The 17,797-nt window shown below is 42.5% G+C and overlaps 1 protein-coding gene across 4 annotated transcripts in view; it reads right to left on the reverse strand.

Moving 5' to 3' along the window:
• PCYT1B (phosphate cytidylyltransferase 1B, choline) overlaps nt 1-17,797 on the reverse strand; it is a 114,745-nt gene that overhangs the window by 45,593 nt on the left and 51,355 nt on the right. For all 4 annotated transcript variants that reach the window (XM_520980.7, XM_016943245.2, XM_054677124.1 and 1 more), the window contains exons 2-3: nt 15,312-15,411; nt 4,104-4,220 (exon numbers count right to left, since the gene is read on the reverse strand). In XM_520980.7, the coding sequence (XP_520980.3) occupies nt 4,104-4,220; nt 15,312-15,411 (217 nt within the window). The remainder of the gene's footprint in view (nt 1-4,103; nt 4,221-15,311; nt 15,412-17,797) is intronic.

Genomic DNA, 17,797 nt, shown 5'->3' on the forward strand with positions numbered 1-17,797 from the left:
GGGAGTTTGAGGCTGCAGTGAGCTGTGATTGCTCCACTGCACTTCAGCCTGGGAGACAGAGCAAGACCCTATCTCCAAAAAAAAAAAAAATGATTAAATAAAAAACTTAGAAAAATAAAATTATTTGAGTCTAGAATCTGCCTTTGTTTTGCATACAATCACAAAGTATTTCTGCAACAGTTATGATAGACACAGAATTTTAGAGGAAGGCAATTACTATGTACATCAAAGGAAGATTGCACTTTGTTTTGTTTACAATTTTACCAAGAGGCATTCACCATTTGGGAAATCACACCCAGACAGCAATGCCACTCTTGGGATTTGAGCTCTTATACCACGCCCCCATAGCAGTCTGCCTATACACAGGAGGTTAGAGATTCCATTTAACAGACTTGGGATCAAATATTAAATTAATGGAGACATATGAAATACAGGATGTCACTGAATTTTTTTTTTTTTTGAGACAGAATCTCACTCTGTGGTCCAGACTGGAGTGCAGTGGCACGATCTCGGCTCACTGCAACCTCCGCCTCCCAGGTTCAAGCAATCCTCCTGCCTCAGCCTCCCAAGTAGCTGGGACTACAGGCGTGCAGCACCATGCCAGGCTAATTTTTTGTTGTATTTTTAGTAGAGACAGGGTTTCACCACATTGGCCAGGCTGGTCTCAAACTCCTGACCTCAGATGATTCACCCAACTCAGCCTCCCAAAGTGCTGGGATTACAGGTGTGAGCCACTGCGCCCAGCCAGGATGTCACTGAATTTTATTAGCAGAGTGGTTAGAAGATATTTCATAGTATTACAATTCGATTATTTTAAATGAGATGATAAGAATAAGAAATCTACAGAGAAAAGAACAGACTGAAATTATTTATTATTATTTGTGTTGCCCATGGTTGGTGTTTTTCTTGTTTGTTTTAGAGATGAAGTCTCACTGTGTTGTGCAGGCTGGAATGCAATAGCTATGCACAGGTACGATCATAGCTCACTATACCCTTGAACTCCTGGGTCCAGGTGATCCTCTTGCCTCAGTCTCCTGGGTAGCTGGCACTACAGGCATGCACCACCATGCCCAGCTTTCACTCTTACTCTGTCACTGTTCCCAGAAGTCTACGTACTATTTCTTTATAGCTTGATGCTGTATTGTTTTATTTTCTTCCTGTACTCCAGTCCTTGTCACTTACCAAAGGATACAGTCTCATGGTCATCCAAGTAGTTCAATATGCCCTTGACTTCCACAACCCATGTAATAGCCATTAAGGGAATATCTGAAATTCTGTGTAAACCTACTATAGAGGACATCGTTCTTTGGATTACTCAATGCCCCTTACACAGTGACCCTCTGAAACAGTTATCTCAGAACTCAGGCAGGAAAAACTAGTTCTTCCTGATGGTACAATTCAGCTTCTAGAGTTTGAGAGTGATAGAATGACTGTGTGGCCCCCTTTGCTATAGCTGCTAAAAAGTCCAGGATTTCTTATTGAAATTTTTCTCCTTCTCTTCTGCTTTATTTCTTGGCTCCAAACTTCTGCCCATATTAATTTCCCTGAGTACTGAATCATCTGTGCTTTTATGGAAAGCCTCCTTAAGATACACAAATCAAAAAACTAACATGTCACCATGTCTTCTCTGCTTGCCTCACACTGTCGTCTTGACTGGTGAGAATCCTGCACAAGGAAGACTGGATGTTCTGGCTTTTGAGTGCTTTTATTTCATTCAGGTCTCTGCACAAATGTCACCTCCTCAGAGAGGTCTTCCCTGATCTTTATACCTAAAACATCCCTCCTTCCTCCGCCCAGTCACTCTTTTCTCTTTTCCTATATTTCTTCATAGTACCACTACTACATATTTACTTGTTTAGTGGGCAATGACTGCCTCTCCCTCAGACTCCAAGTTCTCTGAGGACATAGACAGTCTGTTTTGTTCATGGCTGCATCCCCAGTGTACAGAAAAATGCCTGGCACATAGTAAGAGTTCAATAAAGAGTTGTTAGATGGAGGGGCCGGGAGCGGTGGCTCACGCCTGTAATCCTAACACTTTGGGAAGCTGAGGTGGGTGGATCACCTGAGGCCAGGAGTTCGAGACCTGGCCAACATGGTGAAATGCTGTCTCTACTAAAAATACAAAAAAGTAGCCGGGCATGGTGGCATGTGCCTGTAATCCAGCACTTTGGGAGGCTGAGGCGGGTGGATCATGAGGTCAGGAGTTGAAGACCAGCCTGACCAACATGGTGAAACCCCGTCTCTACTAAAAATACAAAAATTAGCCCGGCATGGTGGCACGCGCCTGTAATCCCAGCTACTTGGGAGGCTGAGGCAGGAGAATCACTTGAACCTGGGAGGCGGAGGTTGCAGTGAGCCGAGATCGTGCCATTGTGCTCCAGCCTGGGTGACAGAGCAAGGCTCCATCTCAAAAAAAAAAAAAAAAAAAGAAAGTTGTCAGATGAAGAAATCAGTGAGTCAGTGAAACCATTGTTGCCTAATGACCTAGAGAGCTGCTGATATTAACTGACTGCCTCCTCCAATTTACAAGAACGTACTGAAAGCTACACATTTCCTTTGATCTTACCTTGGATGTGATAACCCAGGGCCACAGCTAGTGTTCCTGTTAACTGTGACCCACACCTAACCACCTCCAAACTTAGGCCACCCAAATGACCAAAGCCCAAACACTGCAGAGGTCTCTCCAGGGCCCCAGTAGCCTAGGACCAGACTCCAGGTGGTAGTGCTCGCTCAAGGAATGGTTTTCAGGCTAAAGGGAAGTAAGCAAGGGTTGGGTTCTCTGCCTGTTTTGGGTTCCCTCTGCATGACTTGCCCAGTAACCATTGCCTTTCACCATTTCCTCCTTCTGGAAAGAACTCCATTCAATGGTCCTGTGGTCACCACCCTTGGCAAAATCTGCAGAAGAGTTCCTCTTAAATGTCCAACAAGTGGTTTTTGGCTGGGCACGGTGGCTCACGCCTGTAATGCCAGCACTTTGGGAGGCTGAGGTGGGTGGATCACCTGAGGTCAGGAGTTCAAGACCAGCCTGGACAACACGGCAAAACCCCATCTCTACTAAAAATACAAAAAAAATTAGCTGGGCGTGGTGGTACATGCCTGTAATCCCAGCTATGCAGGAGGCTGAGGCGGGAGAATCACTTGAACCCGGGAGGCAGAGGTTGCAGTGAGTCAAGATTGCACCACTGCACTCCAGTTGGGCGACAGAGTGAGATTCCGTCTCAAACAAACAAACAAACAAACAAAGTGGTTTTTAATTGCAGAAGGTAACAAAATTCTTTAAAAAACAGTTATGTAGTCTCTTACCAGTACTTTTTTCCCCCAGTAGAGGTGTAAGACTTGATGGTGCCTAGTTTATATGCCACAAAAACTGATTACTCTGAATGAATATGCTGCTTCCAGAAGCTGCACAAGTGAAATACAGGTCTTCCTAGTCAGGTACTATCCCTTTTAGCCAAAAAGAAATAGTTAGGCCTCCTGGAGGAGGAAAATTTCAGTCCACATCTAATGATCCTTCTCTTTCCATAGACTTAGCGAGTAAATTGGTCCCTTCGTTGTGAACCAAGATTACCTCGGTATATAAATCTCCATGTCTTTAACACACTGCTACAAATTCAACTAAGTGGGGCTGTTACAAGCCACTAGTGTTAGCACAACATTGTCTTAAGTGCTGCGGGTCACACAAAAGAAATAGATAATGACCTTGTTTGTTCTTCATCATCCTAACTCCCTTTAGTTCTTTGAGATTTGAAATCAGAATAATATTGCTTCTCTTATCCCTCTAGAAAATTTTAGGAACATAATTTGGATCAAGCCTTAAACACTAGGAGAAAGGCATTAATGGAAAACATGAAGCATTTACCCTTGGTGGTACTATCAGTCCATCTCTCTCTGAGGATCAGGGTTATACAATCCCATGATGTAACTTCCCCTATGGTTTTTCAAACATCATTTTAAATTTCAGGCAGTGAACAAGCGAGCCAGTATGGGCTGAATTGGAAGCATTAACAATGTGAGATTTTTACTGATGGAACTCTGAAAGGGGCTCTTTTCAGAAAGCATATAATAAAAGAGTTTTCTAGACAAAAAGAAAATGCACTTCTTACCTCCTACCAACAAGTAGCTGTTGGGAAACAGTGTTTTTGCTTGCATAAGGGCTCTTGCGTGACCTGAGTGGAAGAGGTCAAATATTCCATCGGCGTATACTCTGACAGGCCTGTCAGCTGTGGGAGAAAGAAAACACTGTTAACAGAACTGCAGAATGAGGAATCCCAGTTACCTTCTATCAGTCATAAGAAACTTTCTGGATAAGACACAATCTCTACATACCATCAGTTTCATATCAGTGCACGAAATTGATTTTAAAGGGGTTCTTCTGAAGACATCAAAGCGGAGCAAAAACATAACAAAATTAAGATCAAACCAGGGAACACACTATTTTAGCCAACAGAAGAGACAAACACAGAGCACTGAGGAGTTCTCTTGACCCAGAGTGGAGTCTAGGTGCCTGAGCCGGCAGAGTCAGCCCAGCTGGAACACGTAGGCAGGAGTAACTGAGGAGCTCAATGGAAAAGGCAAATGGCTTCATCCTTGGGTGTGGCAGTCCTGAATGAAGACCCCAAGTCCCTGTTCTCAAAGGCAACGATGTACTGGAATCTGTTCACATGGCTCACCTTACAACCTTTCTTCCCAACTCCAGGTCACGTTGGTAGCCTGAAGTCAGCCACGGTAGAGTGCTTCCACGACAGAAATTGGCAAATGCTACAAATCAGGGCTTATTTCCCGCTAGAGGACCAGCTGTTAAACCTTTACTAGCATACCACTGCAAGGCCACTCCCTAACCTCTTTGGTATAATAAGAGATTAGGGACATACGCCTCAAAGGGAGGAGAGTCAGGATGTAATGTTGCATGTAGAAGTGGTGCTCAGGGCTGAAGATGAACAACCAACACTATAGTCCTTCCTAGGGAGAAAGGTCAAAAGTGAAGAGGTCACACAGACAGTGGCATCTAGTGCTCTAAAAAGTGCTGTTCCAAGAGGAAGAGGGACACACTCCAGTACAGCACCTCCAGGAACCAGGAGACCAGGATAACACTATTGCTCAGCCAGGCCAAAGACCCATCCCCTTCAAGTCAGAGAGAGAAATTGGGTATAGACTTCCATCAATTTGGTAGACAAAGCAAGTCACAAAATTATTCTTTTTAACTGGTTGGAGGAAGGAATTTGCAGCTCTGTTATATCCCCATCATGATACTCTGGAAGATGCCTCCTACATTTATATAGAAAATTCTATGTATTTTGCCAACCTTGACACCTTTCTAGACTCTCAACAAAGGAACTAGAATGTGAAAATCCAAGAAGATTCAAAAATGGATGACAGGAGAAAGAAGTAGTTTCTCATATCAAAGTGCTCTCATTCTAAGCACCCTTGTCACCTCATCTCCACGGCTACAAACAACATAGAGACATTTTATTCTTGCAGTGAGAAGGAAAGAGACATATGTGGCCACAATAGTGTTTTTTGTTTTGTTTTCTTTTTTTTTTTTTCTTTTTGAGACAGAGTCTTGCTCTGTCGCCCAGGCTGGAGTGCAGTGGCGCAATCTCGGCTCACTGCAACCTCCACCTCCCGGGTTCAAGCAATTCTCCTGCCTCAGCCTCCCAAGTAGCTGGGATTACAGGCACTCAGCACCACATCCAGCTAATTTTTGTATTTTTAGTAGAGACAGGGTTTCACCATGGTGGCCAGGCTGGTCTTAAACTCCTGACCTTGTGATCTGCCCACCTCAGCCTCCCAAAGTGCTGGGATTACAGGCGTGAGCTAATAATGTTCTTTAAAAGGAAATACAAAGACCATCAGTTAAATATGGTGAACTGAACATACACGTTATCTCTACTTTCTCCCAGAAACACCACAACAATTACTAAGAGTTAAAAGTTACAGAGTTAAGAGTTAAAAGTTAAAGTTAAAAGTTAAGTTAAAAAGATATAATCCTCCCAAGGGCAGAGAAAACAAGAAAGGCAATGACAATGGATGAGAGATGTCAACAACATTATGGAAAGTTGACTGTCAAGTGTTGAGTGCCTACAGGGAATAAGAATCAGGGGTGAAGAAGGTGGAGAAAGGGACCGCTAGTTTTCTTTATAAGCTGGGAGTACTACTGACTTTTAAAAATAGTCGGGCGTGGTGGCTCAAGCCTGTAATCCACGCACTTTGGGAGGCTGAGGCAGGGGTGGATCACTTGAGGTCAGGAGCTCCAGACCAGCCTGGCCAACATGGTGAAACCCTGTTTCTACTAAAAATACAAAAATTAGCCAGATATGGTGGTAGGCGCCTGCAATACTAGCTACTCGGGAGGCTGAGGCAGTAGAATCACTTGAATTCAGGAGGCAGAGGCTGTAATGAGCTGATTGCGCCACTGCACTCCAGCCTGGGTGGCAGAGATAGACCGTGTCTCAAATTATATATATATATATATGCATGTATTACATTGATGTTATAAAAATAAATTAAAAAAAAAGAAATCAATGCCAACTTCTGTTAAATGATCTTTAAGACTTAGATTTAAAATTGTGATTATTTCTTGATGCAATGCAACCTCATTAATTTGGAACATAAAGAAATGTTACATTAATAGATTCAGATGATACAATGTTTCTAATAAATTAAATTTCTCTAATAAAAAAAGTTGAGAGACTTTATGTCAGATAGGGAATTGCAATTATTTCCAATTATACACAAATTTGAACAAACAGAATTGCCTTCGTAGGATTATACTGTATTCTAAATAAGGCACAGTAAATAGAAAATGCTTTGAAATAACAAACTGTCTAATGAGGGAGCCTTGCTTTCAATGTTCTTATTCAATGTGAATTCAATTGAGGAAAATTTGTTTTAAGATATAAACCCCAGGGGAAAGCAGATGGCAGTTTTGTAAAACTTTTTGTTATTGATTCAGAGGTGATCAAGAGAAATGAATTCAGGAAGCAGGGAGGAAAGAAAAGTAAAGAAAGAAGACGTAATTACTGAGAAAAAGGCCATTTAGTAAATCTGAAGAGTATTTACAAAGTTGATTTTGCAATAAGCTCACTTTTAAAAATTGTGGTGTGTCAGCAATTTCCAGACTGTGGGAAATTCTCCAGGACTCCCCTCCCTGCCAAAAAAGGACCCTGATCTTTCATCTCTTCAACAAATAAACTTCAAGGCAAAAAAGAGAGAGAGAGAAAGAAAAAGAGAAATGAAAGGGGGATCTGCAGATTGAAAGAGATTTAAAAAACATATCAACCTACTGTAAAGTATGGACATTACTGGGTTCAAACAAGCTATATATAAATGATGACATAAGATAATTAGAAATTGGAACACAATATTTGGTGATATCAAGGAATTATTGTTTTTTCAGGTAAGATCATGATACAGTGGTTATGTTTAATAAAACCAGAGTTCTTATTTTTCAGACATATACACAGAATTCTAGGAAGTCTGGGATTTTGTTTCAAATCATTCAAGAGGACAGAGTAGACAGAGGTGTGCATGGTGCAAGACTGGCCATGGGTTAGTGGTTGTTAGGTATGAGTGACAGGCACAGGAAGGTTCATTATATTGTTCTACTTCTGTGTGTGTTTGAAATACTCTATAATAAAGCTTTAAAAAAAAACAGAGTATGGCTTTTTAGTTCGTATGTTGATCTGTTTTAATCTTTTGTTTGAGATTTTTCTGGATATGCTTTTAGGCATCTGGGGACTCTCCAGAGCATCTATGTGAGATTCCAGAGCATCTATGTGAGATACCACTGACCTGTGAAGCTGGAGGTTTGGCAATGACCAGGAGCCAATTGAAAACAAAAAAAGATGTCAGAGTACAACTATTGCATGGCTATCGTGAAGAGACGTTAAGGTGGCTTCTAATGATCTCTGCCTCCTGGTGCCCATGCCTTTGTGTAATTCCCGCCCCTTGAAGTGCGTGTGGGACCTGTAACTTGCTTCTAATCAGTAGAATATGGGAAAGGTGGTAGACATTATTCCCATGATTATGTTACATTATAAGACTCCATCTTGGCCAGGCGTGGTGGCTCACACTTGTAATCCCAGCACTTTGGGAGGCCGAGGTGGGTGGATTACCTGAGGTCAGAAGTTTGAGACCAGCCTGGCCAACATGCTGAAACTCCGTATCTACTAAAAATACAAAAAATTAGCCTGGCGTGGTGGCGGACGCTTATAATCCCAGCTACTTGGGAGGCTGAGGCAGGAGAATCTCTTGAACCCGGGAGGCAGAGGTTGCAGTGAGCCGAGATCACACCACTGCATTCCAGCCTGGGCAACAAGAATAAAACTTTGTCAAAAAAAAACAAAAACAACAAACACAAAAAGAAACAAAAAGGGTCCATCTTGCTAGCAGACTTACTGTCTTTCTGCACTGGTGGCTTTGAAGAAGCAAGCTGCCATGTTGTGAAAGGGCCTATGGAGAGGGCCACATGGCAAGGACCTGCAGGTGGCCTCTAGGAGCTGAGGGTGGCCTCTGGCCGACAACTGGTAAGAAGCTCACCCCTTGATCTTACAGTCACAGGGAAATAAATTCTGCTAACAACCTGAGTGAGCTTGGAAGCAGATCTAACAACAGTTAACCTCCAGATGAGAACTGAGCCTGGGGTGACACCTTAAATGCAGCCTGTGAGACTCATGACGTTTGCTCTTCAAAAGACATTTTTACAAAAATGAAAAGGTGAGTCATAGACTGGGAGAAAATATTTGCAAAATATAGGACTTGTATCTAGAATGTATAAAGAACTCTCAAACCTCAGTAAGATGAACAACCCACCACCCAGTTAAGTAAAGCAAAAATATCGAACAGACATTTCACTAAAGAAAATAAATACAAGGATGGCAAATAAACACAAGAGAAGATCCTCAATAACATTAGTCATTAGGGAAATACAAACGAAAACCACAATGAGATAACACTTCATACACACTAGAATGGCTAAAAAATGTTTTTTAATTGACCATACCAAGTGATGGTGAGAATGCAGAGCAACTGGAATGCTCATAAACTGCAGATAGGAATTTAAAGTGGTACAATCGCTTTGGAAAGCAGTTTGGCAGTTGTTTAAAGAGTTAAACACACACCTGCCATACAGCCAAACAGGAGGTAATCACCAACCACGTTACATTTAAATTCACACTCCTGTGGGGTATGTTAGGCATTTTTTGGTATTTGCTTCAGATTCAAGCAACAATAAAATAGTGATTGATCATCTTTGATTATGGCTATTAACAAGGCTTGGATTGTGGCTATTTTAAGGCATTTAAACAGTACCTTAGAAATACACACAATTCACAAAACACATGTATTTCACTTAATCTTTGCATCAACCCTATGAGGGAGCCAGGTGAAAGTAGACTTATCATTTCATGGATGGGCAAATGGAGGCTCAGCGAAGTTAAGCATCTTACCCAATGTCATACAACCAATTTACGATGATGTTTGAGTGCAAATCAAACTCACCACTCTTTCTTCTACCTTGTTGGTACCTGCTAGAAAACTATATGCTAATATGAATTCTTGTCTTTAAACTATTATTAAACACCCAGTAATTATGGCAACTAGTACTGTTTTTTGTATAACTGATGTGCAAAAAAGGTGGCACAAGTTAAGCTTTTAAAATCTTATAGTTACATATTTATTTTATACAATTTACGTAGTTTTATATAAACTTTGTAGTTACCTTCTGCTTATCACTAGCCATTGATACTAGCTAATGATACTATTTTCTGTAAATGATAGTGATTGATGTTTGCTTTTTAAAATACATTAAAGTTTTAGAACAGTGAGTATATGTAAAGAAAAATTATTAAGTAAATTACATCACAGATGATACATGAATAAGGCAGATTCATTAAGGCGGCTCTTGAAAAATGTAGTCAGGGAAATTCTACACACTGTGGAAACAGATAATACAAACTTCCTTTTTGAAAAGGAAAGTAGAAAATCAGAACCGAGATTCCCTTTAAGAAAAGTCAGTTTAGGGCCGGGTACAGTGGCTCATGCCTGTAATCCCAGCACTTTGGGAAGCTAAGGTGGATAGATGGCTCGAGCCCAGGAATTTGAGACCAGCCTGGGCAGCATAGTGAAACCCCATCTCTACAAAAAATACAAAAAATAGCCAGGCATGGTGGCACATGCCTGTGGTCCAAGCTACTTGGGAGGCTGAATTGGGAGGATTGCTTGGGCCTGGGAGGTTAAGACTGCAGTGAGCTGTGATTGCAACACTGCACTCCAGCCTGGGTGACAGAGCAACAACCTGTCAAAAAAAAAAAAAAAAAAGAAAGAAAGAAAGAGAGAAAAGAAAGGCAGTTTTAATGAAAAGGAACCTATGAAACAATCTCCTGGACTTTTCCTTTATGTCAAGACAGGATTTATTCTCCATACATCAGAATACATACAACACTGTGTATGTGCACAGCTCCACAGCTGAACTAGCTAAGACCAAAGGTGCCAATTCTGATTGCTTTTTTGATTTATTCTGTTCTTTCTCTTGAAGTTTCATCACCCTTGTGACCTCACAAACAAGGTCAAAAAGCTAAGAGCTATGGGCAGAGTTTGTCATTACCTCTTCTAGAATTTGTACCCCAGCCCCTGTTTGGGCAGTTCTAAATTTGTAAAACACATTTTAGGCAATTATATTATGTCACAAAATATGGCTAGTGTAGGAGATGGTAAGAGTCCAGTTATAGCTATAATCTAGCCCAGGCACAGTGGCTCATGCCTGTAATCCCAATACTTAGGGAGGCTGAGATGGGCAGATCACTTGAGTCCAGGAGTTCAAGACCAGCCTGGCCAACATGGCGAAACCAGCTCCACTAAAAATGCAAAAGAAAAACAAACAAAAAACTATAATCTTGAAGAGCATTATCAAATACCAAATTCTGCTATGTTTTGTCTTTTTTGAGGGCACGCTCAAGACAGTGCCACAAACAGGTAAATTGCTTACTACCCTTGAAACCAAACCCTTCTTGAAACTCTTGAAACCAAACCCTTCTTGACCAAACCCTTCTTGAAACTCTTGAACAAACCCTTCAAAAAAGTAACGTTTTTCTTGTTTTCTTAAATGGTAATCAAACAGCAAGATTCTTAAAAATTCTCCGAGCTTTTCTGCTAACAGTACAATGCTCCAACAATTATGATATTGGATAATCTCCCTACCACTCCTTCTAACCACTGCCGACAGTTGCTCTTATGCTGTGGTTCTCAAAGTGTGGTCCCAGGACTAGTAGCAGCAGCAGCATCACCTGGGAACACGCCACCACGCCTGGCTAATTTTTGCATTTTTAGTAGAGATAGGGTTTCACCATGTTGGCCAGGCTGGTCTTGAACTCCTGACCTCAAGTGATCCACTCGCCTCGGCCTCCCAAAGTGCTGGGATTACAGGCATGAGCCACCGCCCTCGGCCTGATATTTGAAGTTCTAAATAAAGAAATTTCTAACACAAGTACCCTGGCTAGGTACTCATCAACATCACGGATTTTCTTAGATAATTTCCCAGGGTCATCACCTCAGGTTAGTGGGCAGAATTTCTCTTCTAAAGATCAGGAGTTCATCTTTGTTCCATCTCACTCCCCCTCTAACGACCTGTATTATTTCAAAATACACCACCATCTTATTACTGCTTAAACTGCTTGGCGGCAGGCAATGTACAGGTGCCCTATTTCACCCAGTTAGCTTGATACCAGCTCAAAATACCAGAACAAACTCTCTCTGCTTCTATTTCCAGAGGAAGAACTACTTCTCTTGTCCCACACTTTTTTTTTTTTGAGGTGAAGTTTCATTCTTGTCACCCAGGCTGGAGTGCAGCTGCTCGATCTCAGCTCACTGCAACCTCTGCCTCCCAGGTTCAAGAAATTCTCCTGCCTCAGCCTCCCAAGTAGCTGGGACTACAGACATGCACCACCACACCTGGCTAATTTTGTACTTTTAGTAGAAACAGGGTTTCATCATGTTGGCCAAGGTGGTCTCAAACTCCTGACTTCAGGTGACCCGCCTGCCTCCAAACTTTCATTCATTCACTCACAAAATATTTTTTGACCGCAGCGTATGCAACAAGTATTTCTCTAGATGCTGATGAAACAGCAGTGAGCATGGCATGGTCCTGCCACTACAGAAGATCACAGCTACTGTCTGAGCATGTTTTCACTTAGCTCCATGGCCTGCTGTGGACCATGATTCATAAGGCAGATTGTTGCAGTAGGCAAAGCAGGGGTTTGAGGCAAAATGGACTTGGGGTCAAATTCCAGCTCTACCCAGTCAACTAGGACACTTGACAAGTTACTTTTCAGTTCTGCAAGTCTCCTTTGTCTCCTCTTTAGAAAGGATACAATAATAGTCATCTCACATGGTCTTTGCAAAGAGTACAGAGCATCACATCGAGCAGATATATACAGATATATAGTAAGTTCTACTTCCCTTTCCTTTCCCTAGAAAGGTAGAGGCCCTTTCAGTTTGGGCCTGATGCTCACCCTTTAACTTTAGGTCAAGTCTGTTTTCTTCATAACCACCTGGACTTTTTTTTTTTTTTTTTTTTTAAAACAGAGTCTTGCGCTGTCGCCTAGGCTGGAGTGCAGTGGTGCGATCTCGGCTCACTGCAACCTCTGCCTCCTGGGTTCAAGCGTTTCTCCTGCCTCAGCCTCCTGAGTAGCTGGGATTACAGGCATGTGCCACCACGCCTGGCTAATTTTTTGTATTTTTAGTAGAGACAAGGTTTCACCATGTTGGCCAGGCTGGTCTCTAACTCCTGACCTCAGGTGATCTGCCCGCCTCAGCCTCCCAAAGTGCTGGGATTACAGGCATGAGCCACCATGCCCGGTCAGCCACCTGGACTTTTATTTGGCATCCCTTGGATATATTGCTGGGTTGGTATTTCTGTGTGTGGTCTCCAGACCACTAACTTTAGAATCACCCTGACTATCTGTTTAAAATGCAGATGCCTTGCCTGGGCCCCATCCCAGATTTGGGAAGAAGGGAATGAAACAGGAAATCTGCTTGTTTAACAAGCATACCAGGTGATTCTTTGTACACTAAAGCCTGGGAACAACAGCTTTGGCTGCTCTGTGCTACCTCCCCAACCTTGTTTTGCCTTTTTCAAAAGCAGCTCACACGAAAGCTTCCTAACTCTGCCTACTCTGCTCCTCACTTCACTCTATTGAAGGCTATTCTTATAGGAAGCACAGTGTCATGGTTGAGAGGTCAAGCTCTAAGACCAATAGGTTTGAGACCAAATCCCAACTTTACCACTTACCAATGGTTCTCCCAGTGTGATCCCTGGAGCAGTAGCATCACCTGGAAACTTGTTAGAGATGTAACTTCTTGGGCCCCACCCCAGTTGGACTGAATCAGAAACTCTAGGAGTGGAACCCAGCCATCTGGGTTTTAAGAAGCCCTCTAGTAGATTCTAATGCAGGCTCCAGTGTGAACCACTGCCACTTAGTAGTGAATGACCTTGTGCAGATTCACAGCTTCTCTAAACCTTCATTTCCTCATCTGTGAAATACTAAAACTACTAATCACACAGAGTTGTGATAGTGAAATGACATGATACATATAAAGATCTTAATACATAGTAAGTACTTAATAAGTATCCATTATTATTGTTAAGCAAACTGTTCTTCATTCCATGGATTCTCTTAAGTTTGGTTTGTTTGTTTTTTTGTTTTCTGTAATGGCAACTAGAAACCATAGAGTTATGCCATGTTATTTTATTTTATATTATTATTATTATTATTATTATTATTATTATTATTATTTTGAGACAGAGACTCACTCTGTCACCCAGGCTGGAGTGCAATGGTGTGATCTCGGCTCACTGCAACCTCCACCTTCTGGATTCAAGTGATTCTCTCACCTCAGCCTCCCGAGTAGCTGGGATTACAGGTGCCTGCCACCACGCCTGGCTAATTTTTGTATTTTTAGTAGAGATGGGATTTCACCATGTTGGCCAGGCTGGTCTGGAACTCCTGACCTCAAGTGATTTGCCCGCCTCAGCCTCCCAAAGTGCTGGGATTACAGGCATGAGCCACCACGCCCGGCCGAGTTATGCCATGTTAAATGGCTTAAAGTTTACCTGTTCAACTAGTCTTATTTTTCACCCCATCCCAATCAACTAAAACAACACTCACTCCTACACAGCTGTCTATTTCTGTCTTCACTATTCCTCTTCCACCTGTCTGCAATACCTTTGCATCTTCTGCCCACACAGTCCAAATCTTAGTTCTCCTAAAATGTCTGTTCTGCTCCCTCCCGGAAGTCTTGCATGATCACTCAGGCCAAATGAATCTGCCATTCTCTGAGAATCAATTATCATCTGTGTTGCAGGTTTTAACCCCTAAGCACCTGCACACATGCTACTAATGTTTTTTATTTCACATCTAGTTGTCTTGTCTCTTGAAAAACAGATGGTACCTTATAATTCTTTCCAAATCTCTTCCCTATCCATCCTCTGGCATAATGCTAAAGGAATGAATGAATGAACAAACTTCTATAGCGCAACCCACTCTTTTTAAGGCACACTAGAAACTTTTTGTAAAAAATGCATACTTTTAAGAATGGTAATAATTATAGTAGCTTAGGTTTGTATATGCCTTCATGGTTTTAAAAATGCTTTGGTACTTTCGATGAATCTAGTTATCACAGAAACCTTGTGAGGTAGGTATTGTTGTCCCTGTTTCAAGGAAACAGATTCAGATCTTTCTAGTGACTTGCCCAAGGCTGTAGAACTAACAAGTGACAAAGCTGGGGCTCAAACTCCCTGTATTCTGATGCATCTTTTTCTTGGCTCCTTTGGTTGGTCTGGTTTATCACTGTTAGTGTTTACCCTTCTTTACCCTTGCACTGTGTTATAATCTCTAAGTTCAACTCTCTGCTTGAAAGCAAGTGCTGCACAAATAATGATGGGCCTTTCTGATACTTTTTTTTTTTTGAGATGGAGTCTTGCTCTGTTGCCCAGGCTGGAGTGCAGTGGCGCAATCTCGGCTCACTGCAATCTCCACCTCCCGGGTTCAAGCAGTCCTCCCACCTCAGCCTCCCAAAGTAAGTAGCTGGTACTACAGGCGTGCACCACCACACCTGGCTAATTTTGTATTTTTAGTAGAGATGGGGTTTCACCATGTTGGCCAGGCTGGTCTCGAACTCCTGACCTCAAGGTGATCCACCCACCTCAGCTTCCCAAAGTGCTGGGATCACAGGCGTGAGCCACCACGCCCGGCCCCTTTCTGATACTTTAAAATGTCAAGACAGGGCCCATTTAAGACAAAGAAGTACAGCCTCACCTGGTGTTCCTAAGCGGGCCTGAGCAATGGTCAGTTTTTCATGGGGTGCTTGACACTGGCAGTTGGTTTCATCAGCAAATGGGGCAGGTGCAGTCAGGGTCTAGAAGGGAGAAAAAGAAAGGGAATACAGTCTGACAAACTTTCCTTTGGCACTAACTTCCTCTGAAGTTTTATTCCTGTTGGCTATACAGGTATGATTAAGAAGTCAAATATATCCACTGAGTCTCAGAGAAATACTGTACTGTTAGACATAAAAATAGGGCATCATCACTGAAACCTTTTGGTTTGTTTTTTACTGATGCTTCAGAAATAACAAAAGCTCTTCAGTGTCTATAGTATGCCAGGTACTAGACGAGATACTCTGCTGTTATCTCTTTTAGGCTTCGCAGCACCCCGTGATAAATAGATACTTCTATCCTTCTAGAGCATAGGATAATACTATCCCTATTTCACAAAAAGGAAACTGAGGCTCATTAGAGTTAAGAAATACGCCAAGTCATGCCCTTGGAAAATCACAATGCCCAGCTTCGAACATTTCACAACCGAGGGCAGTCTTCAAACATTTAGACTCACCCACACCCAGGAGACTCGGCTGGAAAGAGTGCCATACTCAGAAGCGTGGCACGCCATCTCCTATATTTCACACACACCAGCTTGGCCAATGACAAACTCTGATGTCTCTTTCAATGCAAAGGCCAAAGCTGTTATCTGTGCCTTGGGAAGGCTTAAAAGCACAGCAATTTGGGCAGGCTGCAGATGACTTCTCCTGTGGTAGCTTCAACAGCGACTAGCGGCTAGAGGCCCTGCCCCAGGCAGCTTGGGCTGGGGCTCTGGGGAACGCTGTGAGAAAGATGTAGTCACTTGGAAGCCTGCCCAGAAAGTGGCCCTGCATTTTTTAGTCAGCCTCTTAAAATGAAAACCTCACTCTCTCCAGACAAAGCAAGCGGTGTTTTTGTAAACAAGGCAAATGCAATCCAGAGTTGTCCATTTGTAGTCTTTGAACTGTGCCGTGATTGCAGTCACCACTACATCATCTTTGTGATTTTTAAAGCTAAAGTGGATTAGTCATGGTAAACATTATTCACAGTGCTGTATCAATTGTTTCTTAGAGATGGAGACAGGTTAAGATGTGTTCCTTAACCTGGGGACACTAGACTGAAGAATGATCCATACATTTGGACAGGGGCTATGACTCACTTCTGCCATTTATTTATCCATTCACTCACTCATTCAAATAAGTGGCAGGCACTATCTTGGAATCTGGGGATAGAAGTAGGGATAAGACCAATAATCCCTGCCCTTGGGGAGCCCCCATTCTCTGCACTGACGAGAACCGATCCCTCCCCTGTCCCCATCCCCTCTCCCCATTGCAGTCCCTTCCACCCTAGAAGCTCAATGTTGTCTGGAGGCCTCCCAGTTATCTGAGATTTTCTTAGCCCTCACCTTCTCCTTCAGGGCTCTGGAAGCAAACCAAGACTTGGGACAAGGATTCAGGAAACTTGGGTTCACTATTTGTTCTTTTTCAGATACATTATGGCGACCTCATAGGCTATGGTAGACCACAGTGGCATTTGTAATGTAGCAAAGGGGTGCAGTGACAAGAACAAAAACAATGTATCCACAAACCCCGGGTTCAGATCCCCTCTCCAGCACTTACTGGCCAGGTACTTTAATTTGGCTCTTCTGGTTGAAAGGAACTGACACTCACTAACAGACACTCACTAACATTAGCTCAAAGGATGGAGGATTTCTTTTAAGACTACCCTGGAACTGAAACTGTGGAAAAGCAGGAAAGGGGCAGAATGTGGCCCCAGAGAGAGTGCTCTGCACCAACTTGGCTGCTCTCTGCACATGATCCTTTCTGTCCCACCCCCACTGACTCCATTTCCTTCCACTGCATTAAAGCCGCTGCTTGCTTTCCACTGCCCCACAGCTTCAGCTCTAATAGGCCGGCCCATCATGGCCTCCTCAGCCTCTCTTCACAACACTCATTTAACAACTTTCCATTGTGCCTTTCAGCCCTAGCCTCCTACCAACTTATTGACTCTTTCCATGTTTCCCAATTCAAATTATCTAAGGGAGAATCTGATTGGCCAAGTTCATCTTTTCAAATCAGGCCTTAACCAGGATTGGCTGGCGTTCGGTCAGGCGCCCACCCTGGGGCCCAACAGATGTGGTGAGGAAAGTCATGAGTGACCCACCACTACCACTTCAGGAGGAGCTATACTTGAGGCAGTAAATATTTTTGACTTTGTGTGCTTAAAAGCAAGTTCCTTAACTTATTTGAACCTCAGTTTCATCTATAAAATGGGCTATTCATTTTGCAAGGCTGTTGTGAAAAGCAGAGATAATATGTGTAACATACCTGGTACTTAATAAACTGTAGCTATTATTACTGCTATTATTATTCACTATTATATATAATATGATATAATAATAGATAATATAGTTACCCATAGAAACAAGCAAATTGACTCATTTTTATT

Source organism: Pan troglodytes, chromosome X (assembly GCF_028858775.2).
Source record: "Pan troglodytes isolate AG18354 chromosome X, NHGRI_mPanTro3-v2.0_pri, whole genome shotgun sequence".
In the NCBI taxonomy this organism is placed as follows: Eukaryota; Metazoa; Chordata; class Mammalia; order Primates; family Hominidae; genus Pan; species Pan troglodytes.